Genomic DNA, 12,055 nt, shown 5'->3' on the forward strand with positions numbered 1-12,055 from the left:
CACATCAGATACCCCGCTGACCTTCAGTAAATACTTCAGATGTCTACTGCTCCAGTATCAGAAACTTAGCTATCTGTGTGGTCCCAACCCCAGCTGCCCTGGCCCAGCTTTTTCCTTCTCCCCTAATCCTGTCTTAGAACCTGCATATTGTAAAACCCATACTATTTTAGGACTTTCTGCCTTAACCATATCCTTCGGCCCACTTTAATAGAACTAATGACTATAGGGGCTGTGTGGTGACTGTTGACCTGCTCTGAGGAGTGAAAAAATGAAAAATTTTTGTCCTCCTGAAGTAATAGTAATCGAGCTTTAGAACATGAGTATGAGAACAATGACCAGATGCTTTAGGGACAGGTCCTGTCACTAACTTCCCTTATATATCATGTTACGACAAAAATGGGGTTTTCCTTGGGGTGCCTGGGTGGCTCAGTGGGTTAAAGCCTCTGCCTTCCACTCAGGACATGATCCCAGCATCCTGGGATCGAGCCCCACATTGGGCTCTCTGCTCCTCAGGGAGGCTGCTTCCTCCTCTCTCTCTCTGCCTGCCTCTCTGCCTACTTGTGATCTCTGTCTGTCAAATAAATAAAATCTTTTAAAAAGGGGGGGGGGGGGGTTCCAGGAATGATTTATTGAAGGAGTGGTATCACTTTGGCGATTTCTAAAAATTTGTTGATGGGAAAAGTTCAGGTAAAAGTCAGTTTGTAGAATTTCTCTATCTCAAGACAAAACTGCTTTATTAGTAAAAAGCACAGGGTAGAACATATAGGATAACTAAATTCCTGAAATTAATGCTTGTAAATCTGTATTCTAACTAAAAGAGAGATTGTATTTTTATGTCAGCTCATTATAAATTCAATTGCATATGAATAAAATTCGGTAAACTGAATTAAATATCAGAGTTATAATTCAAAGAGTTTGTGGCTTAGAAAATAAACTGATGACCTTTCCTTGTTATTGGAGATAGGAACACTATTTCAGCAATCTAAAAAGCTCAGAAGGAAAGTAAGAAAATACAGAGTTGTCTGTGGTGGGGCCTAAGGGGGAAGAAGCATGAAGTTTTTAAAGAATTTGCCTAAAGTACTTGTTGTTTCTTGTAAACAAGAGACAGGACATAGAGAAGAGTTCTATCCCGGTTTGATTTGCTTTATTAAGAGAAAGCATTTAGCTTCTGAAATGTTCTTTGACATTCTTTGGCTTGTGGAAAGTAGCCATTCATAAGTTAAGATGGAAAACCAAGTGAGGCCTAATAACCTCAATGAGTAATTGATGGGATTGTTTTTTGTGGAGATTAAAATCTTTCCATTTAACAGATAGGGAAGCTGAAGTAGAGGAGGTAAAACGTTGGGTTCAAGTCAACAGTAAATCAATGTGCCAAATTTTAGACCAGTACTTCTGTTTGGGAGCCATTGTGTGGTGCCTCTTTGCCCTAGCATTGCTCAAAAGTATATACAGGAATCCTAATGGCAACTTTACATATGAAAACAAAATATCATTAACAACCTGAATGTCTTACTGTTACCTTAGAATACTTGAAGCTATTAAAAATGATAATATAATATAAATTTATATTAATGTGCAAAATATTCATGGTATGCTTAGTAGAAGGTTAGCAAATACATTACATACAATTAGTATATACATTATAGTCTTGTTTCATATAGAAAAAATTTGACATATATAATGTATATATCACATGCACAAGTATAGAAAAAAATATTAAAAGTGGTTTACCTGGACTCATTTAAATTTTTTTTTTAGTTTTTCTGTGTTTTCTAGATTGTCTATGTTTTACAACAGTGGTTGGGAGGAGGGCAGTTAGGAAAGGGGAAGGAAAATGTTGCAAGGGTATGATAAGAATCCAATGATTTATATAACCTAATCACTTGGAAAACCATTTCTGTATGAGTAAGTTAGTTATAATTTTCCTTGATGAGAGTTCAGGAATTTTCTGACTTTCACCTCTGATTTTTGTGACTCTTTTTTTTTTTCAGTGACAGTGACAAGTAGCCAGAATACTCCTGCCAAAGCTCCCAGAGTAAGGAGCAGTCCATCCATTTCTTCCCCATCATCAGCAGCTTGTGCTCCAAGCTGTGCAGGAGACCTCCCTCTTCCTTCAAATACTCCTACATTCTCTATTAAAACCCCTCCTGCCAAAGCCCGTTCTCCTATCAGCAGAAGAGGCTCTGTCTCCTCCGTCTCTCCGAAGCCACCCTCATCCTTCAAGATGTCCATTAGAAACTGGATGACCCGAACACCATCCTCATCACCGCCCATCACGCCACCCGCTTCTGAGACCAAGATCACATCTCCAAGAAAAGCCCTCATTCCTGTGAGTCTGAAATCATCCCAAGCAGTGGCTTGCTCAGAGTCTAGAAATCGAGTAAAGAGGAGGCTAGACTCAAGTTGTCTGGAGAGTGTGAAACAGAAGTGTGTAAAGAGTTGCAACTGTGTGACTGAGCTTGATGACCCAGTTGAAAAGCTTCACTTGGATCTCTGTTGCCTTGCTGGTAACCAGGAAGACCTTGGTAAGGACTCTCTAGGTCCCGCCAAACCAAGCAAGATTGAAGGAGCTAGTATGAGTATCTCAGAGCCTCCTTCTCCTGCCAGTCCTTATGCTTCTGAAAGCTGCGGAACACTACCTCTTCCTTTGGGATCTTGTGGAGAGGGGTCTGAGGTGGTAGGCAAAGAGAATAGCTCCCCAGAGAATAAAAACTGGTTACTGGCCATGGCAGCCAAACGGAAGGCTGAAAATTCGTCTCCACGAAGTCCATCCTCCCAGACCCCCAATTCCAGGAGACAGAGCGGAAAGACTTCTCCAGGCCCGGTAAGTTGGCGGTGATGGGAAGATGCATTTCCTAACTTGAAAGTGGCCAGTGAGAAGATACATTCCCTAACTTCTTTCTGAAAGGTCAGACACAAATCCCTTCTCAGAAGTCAGGATGCCTTCTTTTTCCTTTTCTTTTCTTTCTTTTTTTTTTTTCCCCCCCAGTAAATCTATTTATACCTAGGGTTGCCAGATTTAGCACATAAAAATTTGAGACAAATATTGCATGGGACATATTTATACTAAAAATTCCTTATACTAAAAAGTTATTTGAAATTCAAATGTAACTGGGTGTTGCTGTATTTTATTATCTAGCAACCCTATTTACTCCCATCAAAATGCCTTCTGTCCAAGTCTGGGGGCGCCTGAGTGGCTCTTCCCTCCCCTGCCCCTTCCCCCATCCTCACTCGCCCTGCACTTGAGGGTGCGTACTCTCACTCGCTCTCCCTTTCTTTCAAATAAATTAATTAATTTAAAAAAAAAAAAAAAAAACTTTTGTCAAGGCCTATAACCCTTAACCCTGTTGCTTGACTCTTCAAAGCCTTCATCATCCTCTAGCATATCAATTCCAAGATATCTTCCCTCTTCATTGTGTGATATTATTCCCTCCCCACCCCACCCAAGCCCCTGGCCACCACTTTTTAGGGATTCCCTTCCTTTTTATAGATAAAGCTGACATTTGTGGGCAAGTTGCCAAAATCCATAAATAGATTTCCAGTTTGTAATTACAGTTTATGATTATTTAAAATACAGTGAAACTTAGACACTTACAAAGCAATTTCAATGTAGAATCCTTCTAGGTTTTTATGATTTTCTCCAATCTTATTTACAGTCCTCTTGCTCACACCAGTATTTTTGGCAATTCGCCTCTGTCTATACTTTTAAAACATTCACCTTAGTTTCACTTACCTATTTAGGACTCATTTCATTGACTGGCATAAATTTAAGTTAAGCAATTTCAAAAACATGTACTCTGGCAGAAAATAGGTTTGTGAACCTTGGAAAGCAAGTGACTCATTATTCATGGTGGTGGGGGAAGTAGCTAAGAGCATTGGGTGGGTATGGGCACCAGTCATTAAAAACTAAAAATCATCAGGTAATCAGTTTGCAAGTTAAGGCGAGATGGGTTAAGGGAGGTTCTGCTGTGCTTCATAGTAGCTCTTGCTCTGTGTTAAGAAGACGGTAGAATGATTAAAATTCACTCCAAGAATCTAAAAGGCAAAGGCAAGATATCCTGAGGCCAATTCTAGTTTAATAAGTGTTCATTTCCCCCTCCTACTGTCATGAAGCCTATCCAGTAATTAGAGGAAAAATAAACCAGAAATATTTTCAAGATTACTTCAAACACAAGCTCCAACCAAGACTTGCTACAGAACATTAAGAAAAAAAAAAAAAAACTAGCTCTAAGGAGTCTTTCTTCTTTCAAAATTATCACTGTACCTGTTTTTTTACCCCTAATCAAATTTCTTATTTTTTTTCCAGAGGAACTGTTCTCAGCTGTATGTTAGCAGAAAAATAATATCACTAATTGTTTTCACTAATGTGTTAATTTTAAAGGCTTTCAAAAATAGTGTGCTAGTCTCATACATTTCTGGTTTTATAATTTCAGTCTTTGAAGCTAACGTTTCTTTAAAAGAATTTTCTGCTTTATGTGCATGATGATAATGTCATTTCTTCCGAAGAAAGTAGCAGCTGCCATTTGAATCACTATTACATTTGTAAATTTCGGGGGGGGGGGGGTTACTCATTTCTTTTTTTTTTTAAAGATTTATTTATTTATTTATTTGACAGACAGAGATCACAAGTAGGCAGAGAGGAGAAAGCAGGCTCCCCCCGCCCCCAAGCTGAGCAGAGAGCCTGATGCGGGGCTTGATGCGGGGCTTGATACCAGGACCCTGGGATCAAGACCTGAGCTGAAGGCAGAGGCTTTAACCCACTGAGCCACCCGGGCGCCCCAATTCGCTCATTTATTTTAAGGAGGAGGATTATTATAACCTTTGGTTCCTACTAGAAGGTTTAACTGGTGAATATTTTCCATTCACATGAAAAATCTCTCCCTTCCATCCTTGTGTACTACCTATTCAGTTTTTATTAAATTCAGTGCAGATCAGCCAGAAGACACATTGCCATCAGAATATTTGGGACTGAAAGCTCACTGACTAAATAATCAAATTTCTAGACATTAATTTAAAATGCCTTTTAGTGATAACTTGTTGAAGTTAACAGCTGAGTTTTATCTTAGAAAATCTCAGAAATCTAAACTTTCTTTTTCCAGGTCACTATTACTCCCAGCTCCATGAGGAAAATCTGTACATACTTCCATAGAAAATCCCAAGATGACTACTGCAGTCCCGAACAGTCAACAGAATTATAGATTCTAATCTGAGTGAGTTAACTGAACTTTGGCCCATTAAAACAAGACAAAAAGTACAACAGAATGATTCTATAACTCTAATCTTTAAGAAAGCTACCTTTCTTTTTTGTTTTTTGTGTTTTGTTTTTTTTTTAAATTTTCAGAGAAAATCCTTTCAACTCTGAAGTTTACCTGCTCTGGTTCTACTACCATAGCTTATATGCAGCTTCCTTGGGATGAATGCTGTGTTTAATTCCATAAAGTAAGTTTATCACTCTGTAACTTTTTGAATGAGTAGTCTTCACTTTTTAAATTATGCCTCTTCTCTACAATAATGACATCCTAGTTCGTAGAGACAGAAAGCAAGACTTGTCTCTTGTTACTCTGAGACTGAGGTTGCACAGTGGAAAGTATCTGCGGGTCACAGCAGGAGGCTGTCTGTGAAGGCCGGTTGCTGAAGAAGTCTGCTCGGGACCTCTGGTTCTGTGCTGCCTCAAATATAGTTTCATTTAAAATTTATATAATCTTTTCACTACACTTTTGGGAGTTTTTTGTTTTGTTTTTTTAGTATGTGTAAAAATGTGATATTCAGATAAGTGCATTTATCTTGATTCAGTGTTCAGTGTTAAAATACAGTCTCTTAAGTTAAAATCATCTTTATTTTAAGAGCAGTGATAACTATCAACTCTTTGGAGAAACTAGGAGAATAACACTAGAAACTTTACTTGTCTTTTTTCCCCCAAATATAATCTCTCACATGAGACTTAAGGTCTTCTGTTTTCACTAAGCAATTTACTATGGTACCAACTCAACATCATGTTCTATAAGAGGTTATAATTTTTGCCATTTATTAGACAAAGATATTTATAAAATCAATAGTCATACATTCAAGTTGGGGTTTGAATTCAACTTGAATTCAATTCTCTAGGGGCTGCAACTTTTTAAAAATTTGTAAGTCATTGAATTTAAGAAAAAGTAATAATTTCTTACTGATATTTTAATAAAAGAACATAGCTCTGAACTGAAAATCCAGAACCTAAAAAATAATTTTTGGCTTTAGCTTCATTTTTTGGATTCTCTTAATATACATAAAAAATAGTAACCTTCTAGTATAGCCCTGAGCTGAAAAGTCCTGGAAATTTCTCTAAATATTTAATATAGAAGATGTTTAGATTGATTCTAAGTTAATAATGTGCAAAATATTTTGAACATCTTCCCTTTAGTCAGCAGTTACATATCAATCATCTTGAAATGAACTGTTGTTTTCTACTTTTCCTCTTTATAACCTCAGAGACACAAGCTCCGTGTACCCTCTGTGTACTATGTCCTTGGAAGGGAATCCCCTAACAATCATGAAACTTGATTCATTTTATCCATATCCCTAAGAAATATGTAGATTTTATTCATATTTTTGTCATAATTTAAAAATCTTTTCTTAATGACAAATTTTAATTCCTTTGATTCCTCTAAGTTAAGCTTGTACCAACCAGAACTACGTATCTGAATTAAACATGGATTCTCCTTGGTTTTATGCAAGGAGTGAAATAAAGAGAAGCCACAGAATTGCTGTTTTTGAAACAAAGCACTCCACAGCATTAACTGAATATTTAGAAACTCTGCTTATAATTGGTGTTTGATTTTTTAATGTTAGGCTGTGGAAAGGTGTTATTTATGACCATATCTGCTAATAATGCTACTTATCTCTTGCTTTGAAAGCCAGAGGGGTGGGGTGGGGAAAAGCTAAAGTAGGTATTATATTCTTTGTATCCTTGAACATCTCCTAACAGCTCTGCTGAGTAAAATTGGGGTAAATGTGGCTGACAGAAACTGTGCTGAGAGTTACTGGCTGTAATATGTCCCACTTGGAAAACTAGTACTTCAAATGGGTGCCAAAGTCAAATGTAATGAGATAATAATTATTCCTGCCTCTGTCAGTGTCAGACTTTGAGCTGATCCTGAATAATAAAGCCTTTTACCTTATCCGACATCCTTTTCTGAGCTTTTTGCATTAACCTAGAAGCAGTCTACACAAAAGAACTATAGTAGTAATCAAGAATACTTTCTACTTCTTCATTGAGTAAAATTGTTTATTCCCAAGGATATGATCTAGTTCAAGCTGAAAGAGGTTTTAATAAAATACGTCTTGCTTGGTCAGACCTTGAGTGTTTAAGATGGCTTGGATTACTTGATGAAGTAGGGTGGAGTGATGTAGTTCTTTTTCTAAACAAGTATTTCCAGCCCAAGCTTTTCCATTTGAATACACTCCAAGCGTTATTGCTACAGTGGTGTATTAGAGTTTCCTTTGGCTGTTTCAACACAGGCCCTTAATTTACTTTTGTGAGGGTTGACTAATTAGTCCTTTAAAATGTTTCCTTTAATCTGGGCTGCCCATTTAACTGATGATAAATCAAGACCATCTGTAGCTACCCCTGCAGGATTGGCAGAGGGCGAGTTCAGTTCACCACCCCGTCTCCAACCCCAATAGCTTAAAACTTCACTAAGACTTTTGGAACACCCTGTGTAGGAATCATTTTTTAAATCCTCAGCTGTGCAATATGGATGCCTGGAGATAACTTCCTAAAAGTTTGTGTGTGCATGTTGCTCTATCCCCCAGCTTAGAATAGCCTATGTCATGATCTTGTATAGGTCACATATCAGGGCAACATGTGCTTTTTGAGAGCCTATCACAGCAGACAAACTGCCCCTCTTGGGTCTGTTTCTCTGCTTTTCTTAGTCCCAAGAGGGTCTGGACTTCCTTTCACACTGCTCTTAAAGCAAAGGCCAAGGAGTCTCATAGAATCAGTTCCACAACTAGGTAGCACGCACATTTTACAGATGTGCAGCAGAAGAGAGACGGGGTGAGAATGTCATGCTGGGAAGACCGAGTTGTTGTCCTCCTTAAGGCAGTTAAAGGGCTGAATGTGGGCCCCGTGAGCTCTTGCTCAGCAAGTCTCACTACTCAACAGGTCTTCATAGGAGATTCTTTGGCTGCCCCAGGTTTGGATCAAGCCACATCATGAAATAATCAGTCTTTAAATTCTTGGGAATTACAGAAAACCCTGCTTTATGCATTAGCCCTTTAGGTACTGGTTGAAAGTTATAGGGAGGCCAGACACAACAATATGTTGGACATGAGGTGAGTCTAATGCTTCATTAGATCCGGTGCTAGGAATACAGGCCCAGCTTGTGATAAGGGATCCATTTCATTGTCTAAAGTGGTAGAAAAACCTGTTTTATTTCTGAGCTATGTTTGAGTGCCTGCTAAAAACCACAAGGGTCGTTAGGGAATGATATAGGGGAAAGTCAACCTTTTCAAAATATCACCTGAGCAGGGGCGCCTGGGTGGCTCAGTGGGTAAAGCCTCTGCCTTCGGCTCGGGTCATGGTCTCAGGGTCCTGGGATCGAGCCCTAGGTCAGGCTCCCTGTTGATCAGGGAGCCTGCTTTCCCCCCTCTCTCTCTGCCCACTGCTCTGCCTACTTGTGATCTCTCTCTCTGTCAAATAAAAAAATCTTAAAAAAAAAAAAAAATCTCCTGAGCATATTAAGTAGCTTGTTCAGATCAGTAGGCTTACAGCAAGTTCATAGTACACAAATAAGAAGTATTATATTATTAAAGAATAGGCTTGTTCCATCCCCAAAGCTTATCCCTCTATTTCCCAGCTAAGCCAAGAAAGAGGATTTCAAGGATATATAACCAGGTTTTTTATTTTGAATTTCAAAAGTTTAGTATTCCATTTATACTTCATTTCTCCTCAATTTCCTTAACTTGCCACATGCCCCTTCCTGTTTTGACATTCTAAATAATTTGTATTCAAGCCATTTTGTGAACTATGAATACCACATTTCAAAATGCCTTTGATTGGAAGGCTTTCAATGCAGTCACCATTTTATTCATCACCTGGGTGCCAAGCCCTGTGTGAGGCACCTGGTCTGCGGAGTTCTTCTCTCTAGTTTTTGTTGTCAAAGGAGTCACTTTATCTATGGTGCTTCGATGGGTAAAGTCAGCATTTGAAAGAAATAGGCAAAGATCAGATTTTCAAGCCCTTTGAGAGATGCTGTTTGAGAGCAGCTATTAATGTAGCAAAAGTGCTGTCTAGATGCAATGCAGACTCTTCCTTCCAGGAACTTCATTCAACAGCTGCTTAGAGCTCCGGAAATTTTCAAAGTAAAATGACTTTCTCGTGCATGTTTTTATTATATTCTTTACAATATTATGAATAATAGTTAAAAGCATGACCTTTATACCCAGACTGCCTAGCCTTGAATCCAAGCCCTAGCTGTGTGGCCCTGGGCAAGTTCCTTAACCTCTCTTGAGAATCAGTTTTCTCATTTATAAAATGGGATTGTGTGGTTATCGCACATACTAGCTACATTTATTGAACAATTACTGTTAGCTATTAGTCTCAAGATAGGGAAAGAAGGGATTCTATCGTTATTTGATAAGTAGGCATAAAGGTCTAACTTTTTAGTTCTAACTCATTCTTGTTCATTCACTCACTCCTGTTCACTCACCCTGTTCCACTAGAGCCGTGGTCCTCAAAGGTGTGGGAAACTTTTTTTTCCCCTCGATGTTGCCTGAGTCCCAGTCCTGCTTTACAAAAGGAGCAAGTAGACCTTTAGAAAAACAAAATGAAAACAAAAATAACTCCAGTTCTGCAGGTGTTGGAGATTCATGATTCTTACCTACCAAGCACACATTAAGATTACAGAGGTTATTTCATCTGTGGTCTCAGCCAGTATTCAGAGAGGTTATAATTTGCAAATCTGTATCCTAGACACCAAAGCAAGCAAAGTATTGGCTCCCAGAGAGCCCACCCTCCCATTTCCTGACTGCTGTCCCAGCTCAGCTACATTGTTTAATGTGTGTTCACCTTTGGGGAGGAAGCTGCAGCTGGCTGGCCTTCAGGGCCAACTCTTGATCGCTTGTTAGGCTGTTATGTTCCATGGCCAGTGAGTCAGCACATGAGATGAAGCGCAAAGCAGGCCACGTTGCTCTCTTAGTAACTGATTTTGTAGGATACAAGATTCATACATTTGGTTGAGAAATAATGCGTAGACCCAAGATTCTTTTTTCTCACTTAATGAGATTCTTCCCTGGGCTTCTTTTTGATGCCACTATTACCTGTTATCAGTGTCACACATCAGTGCCAAAATACCAGCCATGGGGCTTTCTTTGACACTTTGGCAGACAAACACAACACTGGGGTTTTGCTTAGCATCTGAGCACCAAATTATGCTGCCACTGCTACTGTTCAGGATCCTGGTTTCCAAATTTACGGGGATTTACAGAATGTGGCGTTCTCTTATTAGGAGCTGGCATCTGCACCTCTGCAAACAGATAATCCCACCATGCTCAGCCCTCTGCCTGGGTTGGTGCCAAAACTACTAATTCAAATGAAGTTGTTAAGGGCGGCTTTTTGTTTTCCTGTTACCAGCCTACTCATTTTTCAAGTCCTAGAGTAAAGGTAAAATAATTATAAAAATCAGCCCTTCCCCCAGCAATATACTACCAGGTAATAAATGTTACTGAAAAGTAAACTATAAATAAATCATCTGGCCTTGCCATGTTGACATGAAGTCGGCAAGTACTGTCACACCACATCATTCAATAATCCTTCAGAACCATTCTTCCCCTTTTTCTCTTCCACCTTTTTTTCCATAACCTACCATGCACTCAAAATTTTCCAAGAATCTTCAATAAGAAGCATAATAGAGTTTATTATGTGTAACTGTGAAATAAACAGTTGTACAGGAACTGAAATAATTAAAATTAAATTCCAGTAAGCATTTTTGTCTCTATAATGGGTCATTATTTGGCCTACCAGTTAATGTCAAGCTGGAAATGCTGCTTCCTCAAAAGCCTTATTGAATTCAGATAGCTTTATGTAGGACTAAGAGACTCAGAGTCCCAAAACCAGTATTTTCACAAGGGTTGACTAGTAAACAATTTGAAGTGAACATTAATAACTTCAGAGTAGGGGTAGGAAGGAGGGTGGTTATACTAAACATTTTTCAGCTCCCTAATTAGGCAATCAGGTATTGGCCTTGAAGTGCTGAACCTATAATTAAGTTTCTAGCTGTGGAAAACTATATCCTAAAACCAGGATATGTAAGCATCAAAGTCTAGAATTATACATGGAGAGTCAGGAGGATAAGGAAAATTAGATTGTGGTTTTTTGATGATTAGGAATGCTTTCTGTTACAGCCAACTCTCCTGCACAATAAATTTCAAAAAGAGAGGATGCCATTTAAAGCAGCTTGTTAATTTGAGCTATTCTATAGTGTCCTCTTGCTTTCTTGTTTGACAGTATTTCTAGTCCCATTCGCTTTCTCCTTTTTCATGTTATGTTGCCCACTGAACTCAGTTGAATGGTAATTAAAGCCAGTTGTGGATTTGATTCCCAAATAGACCAATTCACTTCACTCCATTCTGTGGCCCTTGGCAACATCACATTTACCTGTCCTAACCAGCTATTCCAGAAAGAGGAGTGGAAAAAGTGTTTAGGCTCAATATAAACACCGGCGACAAACTCATAATATATGTCCTCACTACATAGCCTGTAAGCATTTTGAAAGCCTGTCTTTCCATGTCTTTCTCCCTAAAGACCAAGTTAACAAACCTCTTTTGATCGGACTTGTAGATTGTTTTATGTAATACACACAATAACCCTATGGGTGGATATAATTTGTTATCCACATTTTGACAGATGAGGAAACTAAAACACAAAGAAGTAGGTAATTAGCCTAAGGACACAGCCAGCAGCTTACGGATTTGGTCTGACTCAAAGCCCATAGTCTTAATTCCTATACTTATAATGCCTCAAAGAAAGAAGTTATCCCTGGCCCTCTATTAATAATCAAATGCAGGATTTCTGTTT

At 38.7% G+C, this 12,055-nt stretch overlaps 1 protein-coding gene across 3 annotated transcripts in view; it reads left to right on the forward strand.

Annotated features, from left to right (window-relative positions):
• DTL (denticleless E3 ubiquitin protein ligase homolog) overlaps positions 1-7,162 on the forward strand; it is a 42,952-nt gene extending 35,790 nt beyond the window's left edge. For 2 of the 3 annotated variants that reach the window (XM_059145320.1, XM_059145323.1), the window contains exons 14-15: positions 1,992-2,824; positions 5,100-7,162. In XM_059145320.1, the coding sequence (XP_059001303.1) occupies positions 1,992-2,824; positions 5,100-5,198 (932 nt within the window). In that variant the 3' untranslated portion in view covers positions 5,199-7,162. The remainder of the gene's footprint in view (positions 1-1,991; positions 2,825-5,099) is intronic. The other variant, XM_059145322.1, reaches the window with a different exon arrangement.
• The last annotated feature ends 4,893 nt before the right edge of the window (positions 7,163-12,055 follow it).

Source organism: Mustela lutreola, chromosome 14 (genome assembly GCF_030435805.1).
Source record: "Mustela lutreola isolate mMusLut2 chromosome 14, mMusLut2.pri, whole genome shotgun sequence".
Taxonomy (NCBI): Eukaryota; Metazoa; Chordata; class Mammalia; order Carnivora; family Mustelidae; genus Mustela; species Mustela lutreola.